The sequence below is a fragment of the Saccostrea cucullata genome, unplaced genomic scaffold (genome assembly GCF_032062105.1).
Source record: "Saccostrea cucullata isolate Sc308-1 unplaced genomic scaffold, CSIRO_AGI_Scuc_v1 ctg2696, whole genome shotgun sequence".
NCBI classification, from domain to species: Eukaryota; Metazoa; Mollusca; class Bivalvia; order Ostreida; family Ostreidae; genus Saccostrea; species Saccostrea cuccullata.
Window position 1 is genome coordinate 171,378 of NW_026921491.1, and position 12,834 is coordinate 184,211.

General features: G+C 31.6%; 1 protein-coding gene across 1 annotated transcript; it reads left to right on the top strand.

Annotated features, from left to right (window-relative positions):
* The first annotated feature begins 1,309 nt into the window (after positions 1-1,309).
* On the top strand, positions 1,310-7,720 carry LOC134260131 (fibrinogen-like protein 1). The gene is made up of 5 exons (XM_062742714.1): positions 1,310-1,986; positions 2,320-2,453; positions 3,019-3,115; positions 3,550-3,717; positions 5,910-7,720. Exons 1-5 carry the CDS (start codon positions 1,473-1,475, stop codon positions 6,170-6,172), a joined length of 1,176 nt encoding a protein of 391 aa, XP_062598698.1. The 5' UTR covers positions 1,310-1,472; the 3' UTR covers positions 6,173-7,720.
* The last annotated feature ends 5,114 nt before the right edge of the window (positions 7,721-12,834 follow it).

Consider the following 12,834-nt stretch of genomic DNA (forward strand, 5'->3'; position numbering starts at 1 on the left):
GTGCTGTATCTTTGTCTATTTATGAAGTTGTTTTTTTTGGAATTTCTTCCTTATTCTTTAAAAATATTCATTTAATATTTATTTCCTCACTGTTACTTATTTATAATGATTACTAATTTAAGCACAGTCATACCTTAACAAACAGAAGTAAACTAACGATATAAATTCTATAGCAGGACTTTATGCATAAAATTTAATATTTAATAATAAAACCCACATAATGTCACAAATATTTATACAAACATGCATCCAACCCCTTCAAAACTATAAGCAACGAATGATAATTCAAATATGCAAGTACATGTACTTAATATACCGAAAGTATCTGCTTTTAATTTTTATATACAGTTTCATAATTCAATGCCAATAAGATAAAATACGCATAATAAACATTTTTGTGTATTTATTAATGCCATAAAGCAATTTAAACTTATTATGACACTTTACAACTTCGAAAACTATCAAAAATACAAAAAGACATATTATTTGGTGAAAATTGATTTAAAAGCATGAAAGATAGATTTCTTCCTAAGAAAGGTTGGGAGATGTTAGATAGTATAGATATTCCTCTGCTACAAGAATAACAAGTGCCTCTCTTTAATTTTTCATGGTCAGTTCTATGAGATCAGCTCAGTTAAATTACTGTTTCAAAAACACATTAAGGAGAAAAAAGATTGGTGTTTGGGGACAGATACAATACTTCTGAAAAGATTGTCGATTAACAAGGAACAGACAGCGGGTGTGACCATTTGGCATGGAATGCTCACACATCCATGGCACCTGATCACACCTCCGATGTTTTAAAGGTCCTTGTTTGCTCTGCTCCTTTGTATAATGTTTAATGGATTTTCGAGCTGGAATATTGTTGTTTATCTCCATATATTTCATATATTTTAGAGGTACTGAATGTTTTGAGGTCATTATATACACGAAGTGGCACTGGTACCTTTTGAATAATTTTCAATTCACAAGGTAATTTATTAGTTTAATTCATATTAGAATTGCCTTTGAAAAATTAAAAACAAACTTAAAAATATTCTTTAGAATTAAAACAATCTTAAGTAAGTATTAAAAATTCTACTTGTGTTGTAATTGTACCTTCAAGAGATTAAAGCAGTGAAAAAAATAAATACAAAAGTTTCATTAATATTGATTTATTTATTAATATTTATCAATTAAAAATATAGTATTTAAAAACAATATGTCCATTTTAAGTTTTTAAAATAGGTATCTACAAAATAACGTTTTTATAATGCTATTCACTACCAGCATTACTCTGAATTTGACCTATGACCCATCATCCTGAATACTTTATTATTTTTTCTTGACTTTCGAATGAAATTCGCTGCTGAACGTTTAAGTGTTGTGGTAGAGTAATATTTTAGGGAAACTTTTAACTTCCCGTTTTAAGGGTATATAAACTACGGATTATTTTAGGGAAGCTTATTTTCAGACAGCGTGCAAGTAAAACCATGGCAGGAGTTTTGTTGGCTATCTTCGTGTACGTCTTGCTCTTTTGTGCGGCTAGTTGTCAGAAAATCTATATTGACGAAAAAAATTACTGCAACCGTAATGATCAGACGATTGAAATATTGAACGATAAGATTGAGTACTTAAGACAGGAGAACGCGAGACAAGCTGAGTCTTTAAAACACGAAAATACGCGGATTGCGGTTAATCAAAAGAACATTCAAGAAGAATTCAATGAGTTGTTTAACATCCTAATGAAAAATGTAACCAACATCCACGAAGATTTGAAGAGCAATATACTGCAAACCATCAACGAAAAGATTGAGTACTTACGACAGGAGAACGCGAGACAAATTGAATCCTCAAAACGAGAAAACGCGAGACAAATTGAGTCCTTAAAACGAGAAAACGCGAGACAAATTGACTCCTTAAAACAAGAAATCGCGCAGATTAAGAAAAATGAAACTAACATCCACGACGATTTGAAGAGCAGTATACTGGAAACCATCAAAGCAGGTCACTCTCTCTCTCTCTCTCTCTCTCTCTCTCTCTCTCTCTCTCTCTCTCTCTCTCTCTCTCTCTCTCTCTCTCTCTCTCTCTCTCTCTCTCTCTCTCTCTCTCTGTCTCTCTCTCTCTCTCTCTCTCTCTCTCTCTCTCTCTCTCTCTCTCTCTCTCTCTCTGAAAAATGAAACTCTCTCTCTCTCTCTCTCTCTCTCTCTCTCTCTCTCTCTCTCTCTCTCTCTCTCTCTCTCTCTCTCTCTCTCTCTCTCTCTCTCTCTCTCTCTCTCTCTCAGAGTATATTACGGTTATTACCATGTCATGTATTTATGTTGTTGTTTTTTCTTTCAGAGTTATATAAAGATTGTAAGAAACTCTATATCCATGGCAATACAGAATCTGGTGTTTATGAGATATATCCATTTGGTATTGAAAGCAAGGTCAGCGTCTTCTGTGACATGATGACCGAAGGTGGAGGGTGGACAGTAAGATCTCTCTATCCTTCTATCCCTCCTCAATTTCTCTCTTTCTTTTCTCTCTCTCGCTCTCTCTCTCTCTTAAGCTCAACCATTAATCTCTCTCCCTTTCTCTTACTCTCTCTTTCTCTCTCTCCCTCTCTCGTTAGCTCAACCATAAATTTTAACTACTATTTCTTTAATAATTTTTTAAACTTTGATTTTAAAACTGCAATCATTTTTTTAGCTGAATTAACATTGAATTATTTTTTAGCCTTGTTTACAGGAGGATAATAAAATTCCGAAATAAATATATCAATTACAAAGTAGAAAAAAATTATATATCATAATTTTGATAACAAAGTTTTTTTTTTCAACTTTAAATAGTTGTTGGTATTAATATAATTAAAGAAGACTTATATATGAAGGATATGGAAATAACGAACAGTATTCAATCTCAACGTCCATTAAACAAATATACAAAATAAGAGCAGAGCAAACAAATATATGAATCTTTTGTGTTTAAATCATAACTTTAAAAAATTTAACTTCACTACTTTCTTTACTAAACCCGATATAAATCATAAATCCTTAGGCTATCCAGAGACGTGTGAGTGGTTCGGTGTCATTCGACAGAAACTGGACAGACTACAAGACGGGATTCGGGAATCCTAACGGATCCTACTGGATAGGTAAACTATAAACAGTTATGGAATGACTACAGAGGACATAGCAAATTTATGGCTGACCAAAGGGTTAGGGTTCCAGATACAGAAATATTCCCTTCCCTCGGAGAACCATTAATTTGCTATTTACACTGTACCCATTCTATAACTGTGTAATATTTTATGTTTTTTTAGGGGATGATGATTTTTCTGATTCAATTTTAAATTAGCCTTTAATTTTTTAGCAGTTAATTATTAAAATGTAGTTTATAATAATTTATGTAAAAAAACAATATATAACGATTTCCCTTCTTTAATTACATGTATGTTCATTGCTGCATGCACTACACAATTAGAAATTTCTGCATACCTTCATAATCATATGTTGAGTTATATGACAACTTGAATTAAATATTTTTTGCATTATCAATTATATATTACACGACGATAAAATATTAAAGGAAATGACGTCATACAACAACTTACCAGGGGAAGGAACTCCTCCCTCTACGTCTCCATTACACTGACCAATGGGACAAAGCTGTATGAATTATACAATCAGTTCTTTGTTGCTGACGAAATCAACAAATACAGACTTTTTCTTGGCGGACAAGCCACCGGGACCCTGGGTAAGTAAACGGAAAAAAGAATGTACGAATGACGACCTATATTTATGAGAGCGAGGGAGAAAGATTTCAAATTCTTGTGACAGATAGACAAATACCAATTCTTTCTGTGAGAGTCTACCCTACAGTTACGTAATTAATGGAGGGGGATGTGTGGATATCAATATTTTGAAAGTAAAATTTTCCTGGTATATTGAAAATCGAGAGTCCATACTATATGAACCAATCAGTAATAAATTGCTAAAAGATTGAACATTCCCACGTCATAAACACTACATGCGTACTTGTACGTAATGTTGTCAGATACAAAACTCATACAGAGAAATCAATGAAGGTGTTAAACGATTATTGAATTAAAAAAAAACAACTTACATTGAAATTTTAATTATTTACAGTGGATAACGATGACTTTTTGTAATTATCCCGCTTTTGTGTTGAAGATATAAATAGTAGACTTAACAAAAGCAATACAACAATGAAGAAAGAAAATAATTACACAAATTGCATCTATGTGTAGTCGTTAAAATTAGTTAGAATTTTAATGATTAATGTGTTGATAAAATGGAAGAAAATATATTGTTTCATGTACTGTTGACTTAAAGAGGTACACCAACCCCCCCCCCCAAAAAAAGAAATAAAAAAGTATTTTCAAATGTTATATCAGTTTATTGGTTCATGAAATAATTATTTTGAATATCCCTGTTTTATATGTATGTATAAAGGTTTACCCATTTCAATGTTAAAAAAGGCTTCATATGATTGAAATAATAATCATATTTATTGACGTCACCAGCGTGGCGCGGTGGTTAGAGCCGCGAAGTAAGGAATCACACTGTTCACACTGTAGGGCGTACAGACTGGTCGTTTCAATCAAGGTACAGTGTCGTAGTAAATGCTGGCACGAAAAACATAGCAAACTGCACAATTGCCGTGTATACCATGTATTTTAAAACAAATTTTCTAGTTCTCAACCGGCAAGTGATGGCGTCACTATATGAGTGAAAATTTCTCGAGACGGACGCTAAACTATACACATTCAATCAATCAATCAATCTTTTATTTCTGTTGAGACTCATCAACATGTTCGTATACAGTCAAAAAAGAAACTGCTGTCACAATTGAACACAATAACGTCACAATTAAAATGACGTCAAATTGCGCTAAAATGTTTCGCTGATCTTGCTTACCTGGTAGCTTTGAAAGCTGGCATTTCTATTATATTTTTTTAAATATTTAAATTAAAAAAACAACTTTGGAACCTATTAATTTTGAGGGATCAATTTCTTGGTACAGATTCATTAATTTTATCCTGTTTTATTTCAATTTCTGAGTTAAAAAAAAAAAAACAAAGACTGCAACTAAAAGTAAACGATTTTAGTCTTTCTCTTTGAACATGTTGAAGTGTTTATACACACTCTTTTTATTGCGGACTTAAATATGCATGGATTATCTTCAGTTTTAAAAATAAAACAAGTCTATAAATCATTTAAATTGAACCTCTGAAATATTTTATTTTTCTATATATTTCATGATAGTAGTAAAAATTGCAATTTTATCGCCTTTAACCCCCCCCCTCTCCTCCCTCTACCCCTTTTTTCCGCGTGTTAAGAGAAAAATAAAGCATGGCGAGAAAATTATTTCGCAATGTAAGAATTATTTTTTTTTTTCAGAAACTAATACAGTATTGCAAGCATTTGTTGGTGTTATGTAAACACATTGCGACCTAGAAAATATGTAGTTGGATAGAATATATCCAAATTTTGTGTTTTGACATGCCCCCTTTTCACTACAATAAAGGCTACTTCTAATTTTCTTTTCATTTTTTATAAGAAGAATGAAAATTGCATGATATATGTGAAAAACAAAGAATTTCATCATGTATTTTTTTTTATTTATAAATTTCTTTGTTTATTGAAGAGTTTTTATATGTAATTGTGTATAAAAACACGAAAAATTGTCCATATCTTGACAGTGCCCCCATTTTACTACAATAAAGGCAAGGTTACAAAATTTCATTCTAATTTTTCTAAGCATTAAACATACAAGTATATTTCCAAGAATTGAAATTTTTTATCATTCCGTTTTCGTAATTTTCAACTAGATAGGGCCTCGTTAAGCTTTAGATTTTTATTAAATAATAATGACCTAATCTGAAATAGGTGTTCATGATATATTTTTCTTAGATAATTTTACAGGGGACTCTATGTTGCACACTGGTGATTCTCGTTTCGATCTGTCTGGGATGTCCTTCTCCACCCCGGACAGGGATAACGACAGGTGGATTGGTCGTAACTGTGCTGCTGAAAGTAACATAAGAGGAGGCTGGTGGTTCAACGCCTGCAACCGAGCCTTCCTTAACGGTCAGTGGTCCCCGGAGTCCTGGTACAGACCATGGTATCCAACCGTGACTGAGAGTAAACAGATAAAAGAGACCCTCATGATGATTAAATATAACTGACATTTTATATCTATATATCCATAATTGTTCCATAGTTGTTCACATATCTTAATCACATTTATTATAAATTATTATGACTTTATTCTTGAGATAATGATGGTATGGATGATTTATTATAGGATTAAACGTTCTTTTTTCAGAATTTATCGATGTGTAAACTCTGCCTTTTTACTCACAAACTGAATAAAAGTGCGAATTATTAAAATTATTTCCCTTTGAGGCCGCCATACAATCCGTTATTTTGTACGGCGTAGGAATACTTTTTGCCGCAAAGAAACGTATACAAGATGAATATCGATAAAATCCAACTTAAATTGTCAAAACCATCAATAAATAAACTTATAAAAACTCATTTAATGTTGTTTAAGTCAACAAATATCGTAAATACGCGTATTCTCCAGAATAATTCGTCCTTGACCATGGTCATGTTGACATTTTAACAACAACGTCAAAATGAAAGATGCAGACCGACGACGTCCTCGATTTGCTCTGGTTCGTTCAAAGATTTAGGGAGAATATGGGATCTGTAGGATGTAAACATATGACTTTGATGCTAAAAAGGCAAGACAGGTACGTTTCTTTTCCCTATCACAACGATACCAACTGAGCTGATAATTGGAACGTCGAGAAAATGACAGCATGATCAGCGATTTTTTAAAATTCACACTCGTGATCCGACAGTGACATAAATATAATATTCCCGTCTGTCAGTCCTGTTTATCTCCTTTTCATTCATTCATTCGATCATTCATTCATTCATTCATTTTTATTTACAGTTTCTTGTAATTATAATTTAGCTAAAACGGACTAGAAGTATCTGTTTTCAATGTTTTTACAACAGTCAAGAAAGTAGTTCTAATTGAAGAATTCATCGATGTGTAAACTTTTTCTTGAATTTGTTTTCGTCCAATCAAAACACAGGGAATCAATAAATAAAATTAAGATTGGAATTATTACAAAGTAACACATTTTTAGATATGATATTTTGTGTAATGAATTTAATGAAAACTACAAATATGTATTTTGTTCTAAAAATATTGTTATACATGTAACCTTACTTCCTAAAAATGCAAAAATCGCATTTAATCATTTTACATAATAAAATTTTATATCTATCTTATTCATTGTCTTTTTGTTCTTAATCATATGATATTATAAAGTATGTAGATAACAAAGAATTTTTTTTTATAAAAGTCGTTTTTTAAACTGATCCCTGCGAAAAGTCAAATAACTGGAGAGAAGTAGTATATAATTCTTGTAGTCTATCATAATGTATAACTCCATCAGCCAATCATCTCCATACAAATGTGTAGTTTGATTACGTAGATTTATTTTCATATACAAATATTTCTCACTCGACCATGTCTTTTGTTTGTGTGTGGAAAATGCTGCATTTCATCGCCATATCAATGAATTGGAGAACAAAATAAATTATGATTTATTTTGATTTTTTTAACATTTAAGGTCTTGACAAATCAACTTCATAAGCGAAAATTAAAGTTCGTGCTCACTTTAAAAACAGATGATACAAACTTTTCTTTTCTCTTTTTCTTTCTTTTAGGAGAATTAATACCATGTCTCTTGTTTAGAAAAGTGGATAATTCTTAGAATTCTCCCCCCCCCCCCCCCAAAAAAAATGCAAAATTAAATAGAATTGGAAAATATTAGTAACATATAAATAAAGTTACAAATATGGATATCACACACCTAGTGAAGGTATACAGGTAAAAATGAATTTTAGAATATGTTTTAATTAGAAAAGTACATGTATGCCAAGCCAGGTGAAATTTATCAGGAAAAGCAAAGTGATAAAAAATTTCATATATGGTATTGATGAAATTTTGTCATTTTGTTTTTCTTCCTGAAAATCACCTGGATTGGTATATTTTTCTAAGTTTATATTTCACTTTTAGCACCAAGGTAACATATTCTGGAATTTGTTTTTATCAGTAAACTTTTTTCTAAATATGAGTTGTCTAATTTTGTTTTTTAAATGAAATATTACTAATATTTCTAATAAGTCTTTTATCATTGTCCAGTTCTATGAATAAAAAATCAAAGGATTATCCACTTTTCTAAACTTGTGACATGTCATCAAGTCACTTCCAAAGAAAAAGATTTGCTTTTATCATCTGTCCTTAAGCAGTTTGAGGTTTGAAAGCTAGCTTTAGAAACCTTAACATTATATTGATGTAAATGTCATGGGGGATCCATAAGCTTGATCCACAACTGTGTTGGTCCCGACACAGCAAAATTTTCTCCGACACAGTAACGATTCAAATTTTATGCATGCAACAAAGTAAAAATCTTGCCGACACAGAAAGATCTGTGATAATTTGAAAATCTAATCGCACAAATTTTCTATAATTGAGATTTTTGTTAAAAAATTATACCGTCTTTCAATTAGAAAAGACAAAGCACTTAAATAGCAAGTCTTCACCTTGCATAATCAATTATCTCCTAGACCCTCAATGGAATTTACACATGACGGAACAAAGACAAATAATTTGTTTTCACGCTTCCATGTAAGGGTGAATTGGTAGTTGTAATAAGATGCATTGTATTATTTAAAAAATATATTTAAATCTGTTTTTCTATAGAGTCACGAATTATTTTAGCACTATAAGTCAGACATACATGTAACATCGTATCGAAGTCAATTAATTGTTGTAAATAAATTGCTTAAAATTTTGAATATGTTCAAGGAACTCTTAAAATATTTCAATGTTCTGGAATTTCTTTTTTTGTAATTTGATAACTCGATCAGGATATCTGATAAACAGGTCTGGACGATTTCTAAATATGGAAGTCAAGAACGATAACCAAAAGTTGCTATAAATGAACATCAAGTACACGTAATTTTTTTTTTATGTCCAATCAGACAACAGCATTTTTACACACCCCAAAACATGTTTTAAAAGAACAAAAAGATAACACGTGCTTTTGTTTTTTTTCCTCAAAAAGATTTTTTTAACAAAAAATATGTAGAAGCAAGATGAAAACTTTTGAAGAATAAGATATTCCCCACATTTTTACCGTGAACAACCTTGACATTTTTATCTCGGTAAAGAAAAAAAATAATGCACGATAGAATCGTTTACAGAGGTATAGATCGTACCAGCAAGTTTTTATCAAGTTCAATTATAACATTTACCAGAATATATTATGTGATGGTAAATATAATTTTGCTTAGCCGTCCAATTTTCATCGATAAAGCTTAAATTCCATGTGTATAGATCAACTCACACAAGTGTTTATCGTATGGAGTATACACAGTCATATTTTTTTGCATTATCACGGGTTTCATGAGCACCGAATACTTTGCTATGCAGACTTTAAATGGGCATTAGGATTAGGCGTTTATGGTAATTAGCGTGGAGAAAAGAGAATCCTGTAATTATACCTGAATGCGTTTTATCCCAATTTCTTACCTCGCATATCAGAAACTGTATGCCATTAGAATACTAGTATTCTGTAATAAACACTCAAAAATAATAAAGACTGTTTAATATCTTTTCGATAAGATTCTTATGTCAGGCTCTAAAAACTGAAAATTTACCGTAGTATATCAATTTTTTAACGTAAGTAAACTTTTGGGATTGCCATCTCCTAGAGACAGTTTTTTTTTATCCAGCTTGAAACTTATTCCAAGCTTTCAAGTCGTGTTTGTTCACGGTAGAATTGTCAGAAATATAATATTATTCCCAAATGCGCATAAAGTTTACAAAAAATTTGTTCTAAAAAAATCTTTTAAGCAAAAAATATTAAAAACCACGTGTTTTATTTATTCTCTCATGGGTTTGTCTAAATGCTGTTACCTGATTGGTCAGAAGGATTAGTGTCTTGTTTATTCTGTGTATTAATAGCAATTCACGGTTATCGTTCTTGACTTCCTTATTTAGAAATCGTCCAGACCTGATAAATAATCAGGATAAATCTTTACTTTCAAAAATGTTAAGTAGTACGACTATATCGGTCAGAATTTCCTCTACTTTTCAGAACGTGTTTTTACTTTTATCAATATGTACCACCATAACATTTGTGTAACTAATTAGCGATTTTTAATAAGTGTGCGCATGTATTCTTTTGTATTTTTCACAAATAGTGATTTAGATGCGAATTTGATCGCTAAAATACCGCAAAAGTTTAGCTCTTCGCGTTAACTCTGCAACACAGTAACATTTCAAATGATGGAGAACCCTGTGTTTGAGTCTTTTAGACAAATTGATTCAGATCCCGTAGTGCAAATGTTGGTCAGTTTACTGCGCAACTTTCTGCGCACGGTCAGGAATATATTTCTCTTCTTTCCTGCATTGGTCAATAAAACACCTGTCCTTTCCAATTTTAAGAAATATACTTATACCAACCTGTATATCCTTATAGCAATCTGACCCAGTATTAATGTCCATTAAACCTTACTAAATTGTTTTTTTAATTTAACTAACTATTTTTTTTTTGGGGGGGGGGGTTGTCACAAGAGAAGCCTATAAACAGTTAAGGAAGCGGATACAATATACAGGTTGAAGAAAGAATATATCTTACATTTTGGAATAAAAAGAATTTGATAGTGCAATGTTGAAATAAAGGAAAATATACCCCAAAGTTGGCAAAAGAAGTCGTCACCAATAACTAAAATATCAAATCATAACGCTGCAGTTTTCATAGACAGAAGTTGATACCTGTTGAAAACGCTTTTAAATTACAAATGTATAGTAAACAAAATGATAAGAGGGATTAAGAAAATCACAAAAAATCAAATTCGTACACAAAATGGGAGGGGGATACAACAAATATTCTCATTTAATTTATTTCTTCATAAAAACTATAAACTCATAAACGTTCTTGATCGTAATGGCAAAGAAACTGAGCATATATTGTTACAATTAGGAGAAAAAAATCTTTTTAAAAATATGCTGAATTATAAATCATCTTAAAAATATTTGACGTCCTCCTACTCTCAAGGAAATATTGCTTTTAAAGGGCGTGTTTTTTTTTACAATGATTATGAAATTAATGCAAAGGTAAAAAATTAAGGTCATTCAAAATTTGAAAAATTAAGCTCTTTAAAAATATATATCTCAATAATATGTGTCTTTATTTAAAAAAACGTTATTGCCCCTTGTGCAAAAAAACATGTAATCGCTACTTCTCGGAAACTTTAGACTGTAGAAACACCAAACCTTCACTAATGTCTTTAGGATCTTGAGGCATAACTTCACTGTATAAGTGCAAAAGGTGATGACCCCTTATCTGAGTTATTGCCCTTAAACGTATTTGTACTTACTATTAAACCTTATTACTTAAAAACTATACGTCGTAGAAGCATGAAGTCAATTGCATTGTGACCCTTGACCTTTGACCTTGAACATTTTTCTCAAGGTCAAAGGTCAAGATCATTTCATCTTTTCTCTTAATTTTCATTTTTGTTCTATCCTTTAAGACAATTTTGGTTTCTTATTCATGGAATTTAGTTTTAAGAAGTCAGATATAAAACAAAATTAAAATTCAAAGAAGGTGGAAAAACCTCTTTTTGTTCTGTGAACAATAAGTCTCCTAGTTATAAATGCTATTAAACTCCGATTTTTTTATGTTTGCTTACATGAATTTTCGTTACGTTTCACTTTCACTCTGCTACTGCATGATTAACAGTTATGACGTCACGGGTTTGGTATTAAACTCCTGTGATAACTACAGAGACGCAGAAGCGAAAAAATTCTGTTTATGTTATGCCTCTGTATATTTTGATTCATTTTTACGACATCAAATTAATCTAAAATATCAATTTTGGGAGAATTCATTTTTACGACCTCAAAGCAATCTAAGATATCAATTTTAAGAAATCGTTATCGCTAAACTTCGCGTCATATAACTTACTATGACGTTATATAATATAGGCAATAAGAATGTTTGGTTGTAACCTAAACATACCTGCGTAAATGAAAAAAAAATGATTTTGCTCTTACCTTTGTAGATTGATTGATTGATTGTATACTGTTTAACGTCCCTCTCCAGAATATTTCACTGATATGGAGACCTCACCATTGGCGGTGAAGGGCTGCAAATTTGGGCCTTTGCTCGGCACTCAGGGCCAATGAGCAGGGAGGGATCTTTATCGTGCCACACCTGCTGTGACACGGGGCCTCGGTTTATACGGTCTCATCCGAAGGACCGCCCCATTTAGTCGCCTTTTACGACAAGCAAGGGGGTACTGAGGATCTATTCTAACCCGGATCCCCACGGGGCCTTACCTTTGTAGAAAAGATGCACTCTATTATTTTTTTTCCAGAAGTTAGATATATGAATCTGAAAATATTATTTATAAGTCGTTGTAGGCTAATGACAAAAGACAGAGTCAATGAACAGCATGACGTCACTCATATGTTATTATAAATGACGTATTTTGCATTACTTAAAAAAATGAAATTATACATTTATGTAATAAAGGAAAGGTTTTCGTTTTGTAAAACCCCGTGATACTGTTTTCTTTGCACCAAACATGTTTTCTGTTCAAATTGACTCATATTTACGATAATGTCCCAGAGATAAAGACATATACAGGAAGCAGAAAACCGGAAGCTTCCTCTTTAATAGATTAACGTATTCACCGTGATTTTAGAACAGAAAAAAAAGGGAGAAAAAAAGATTTACATATGTTATATCTT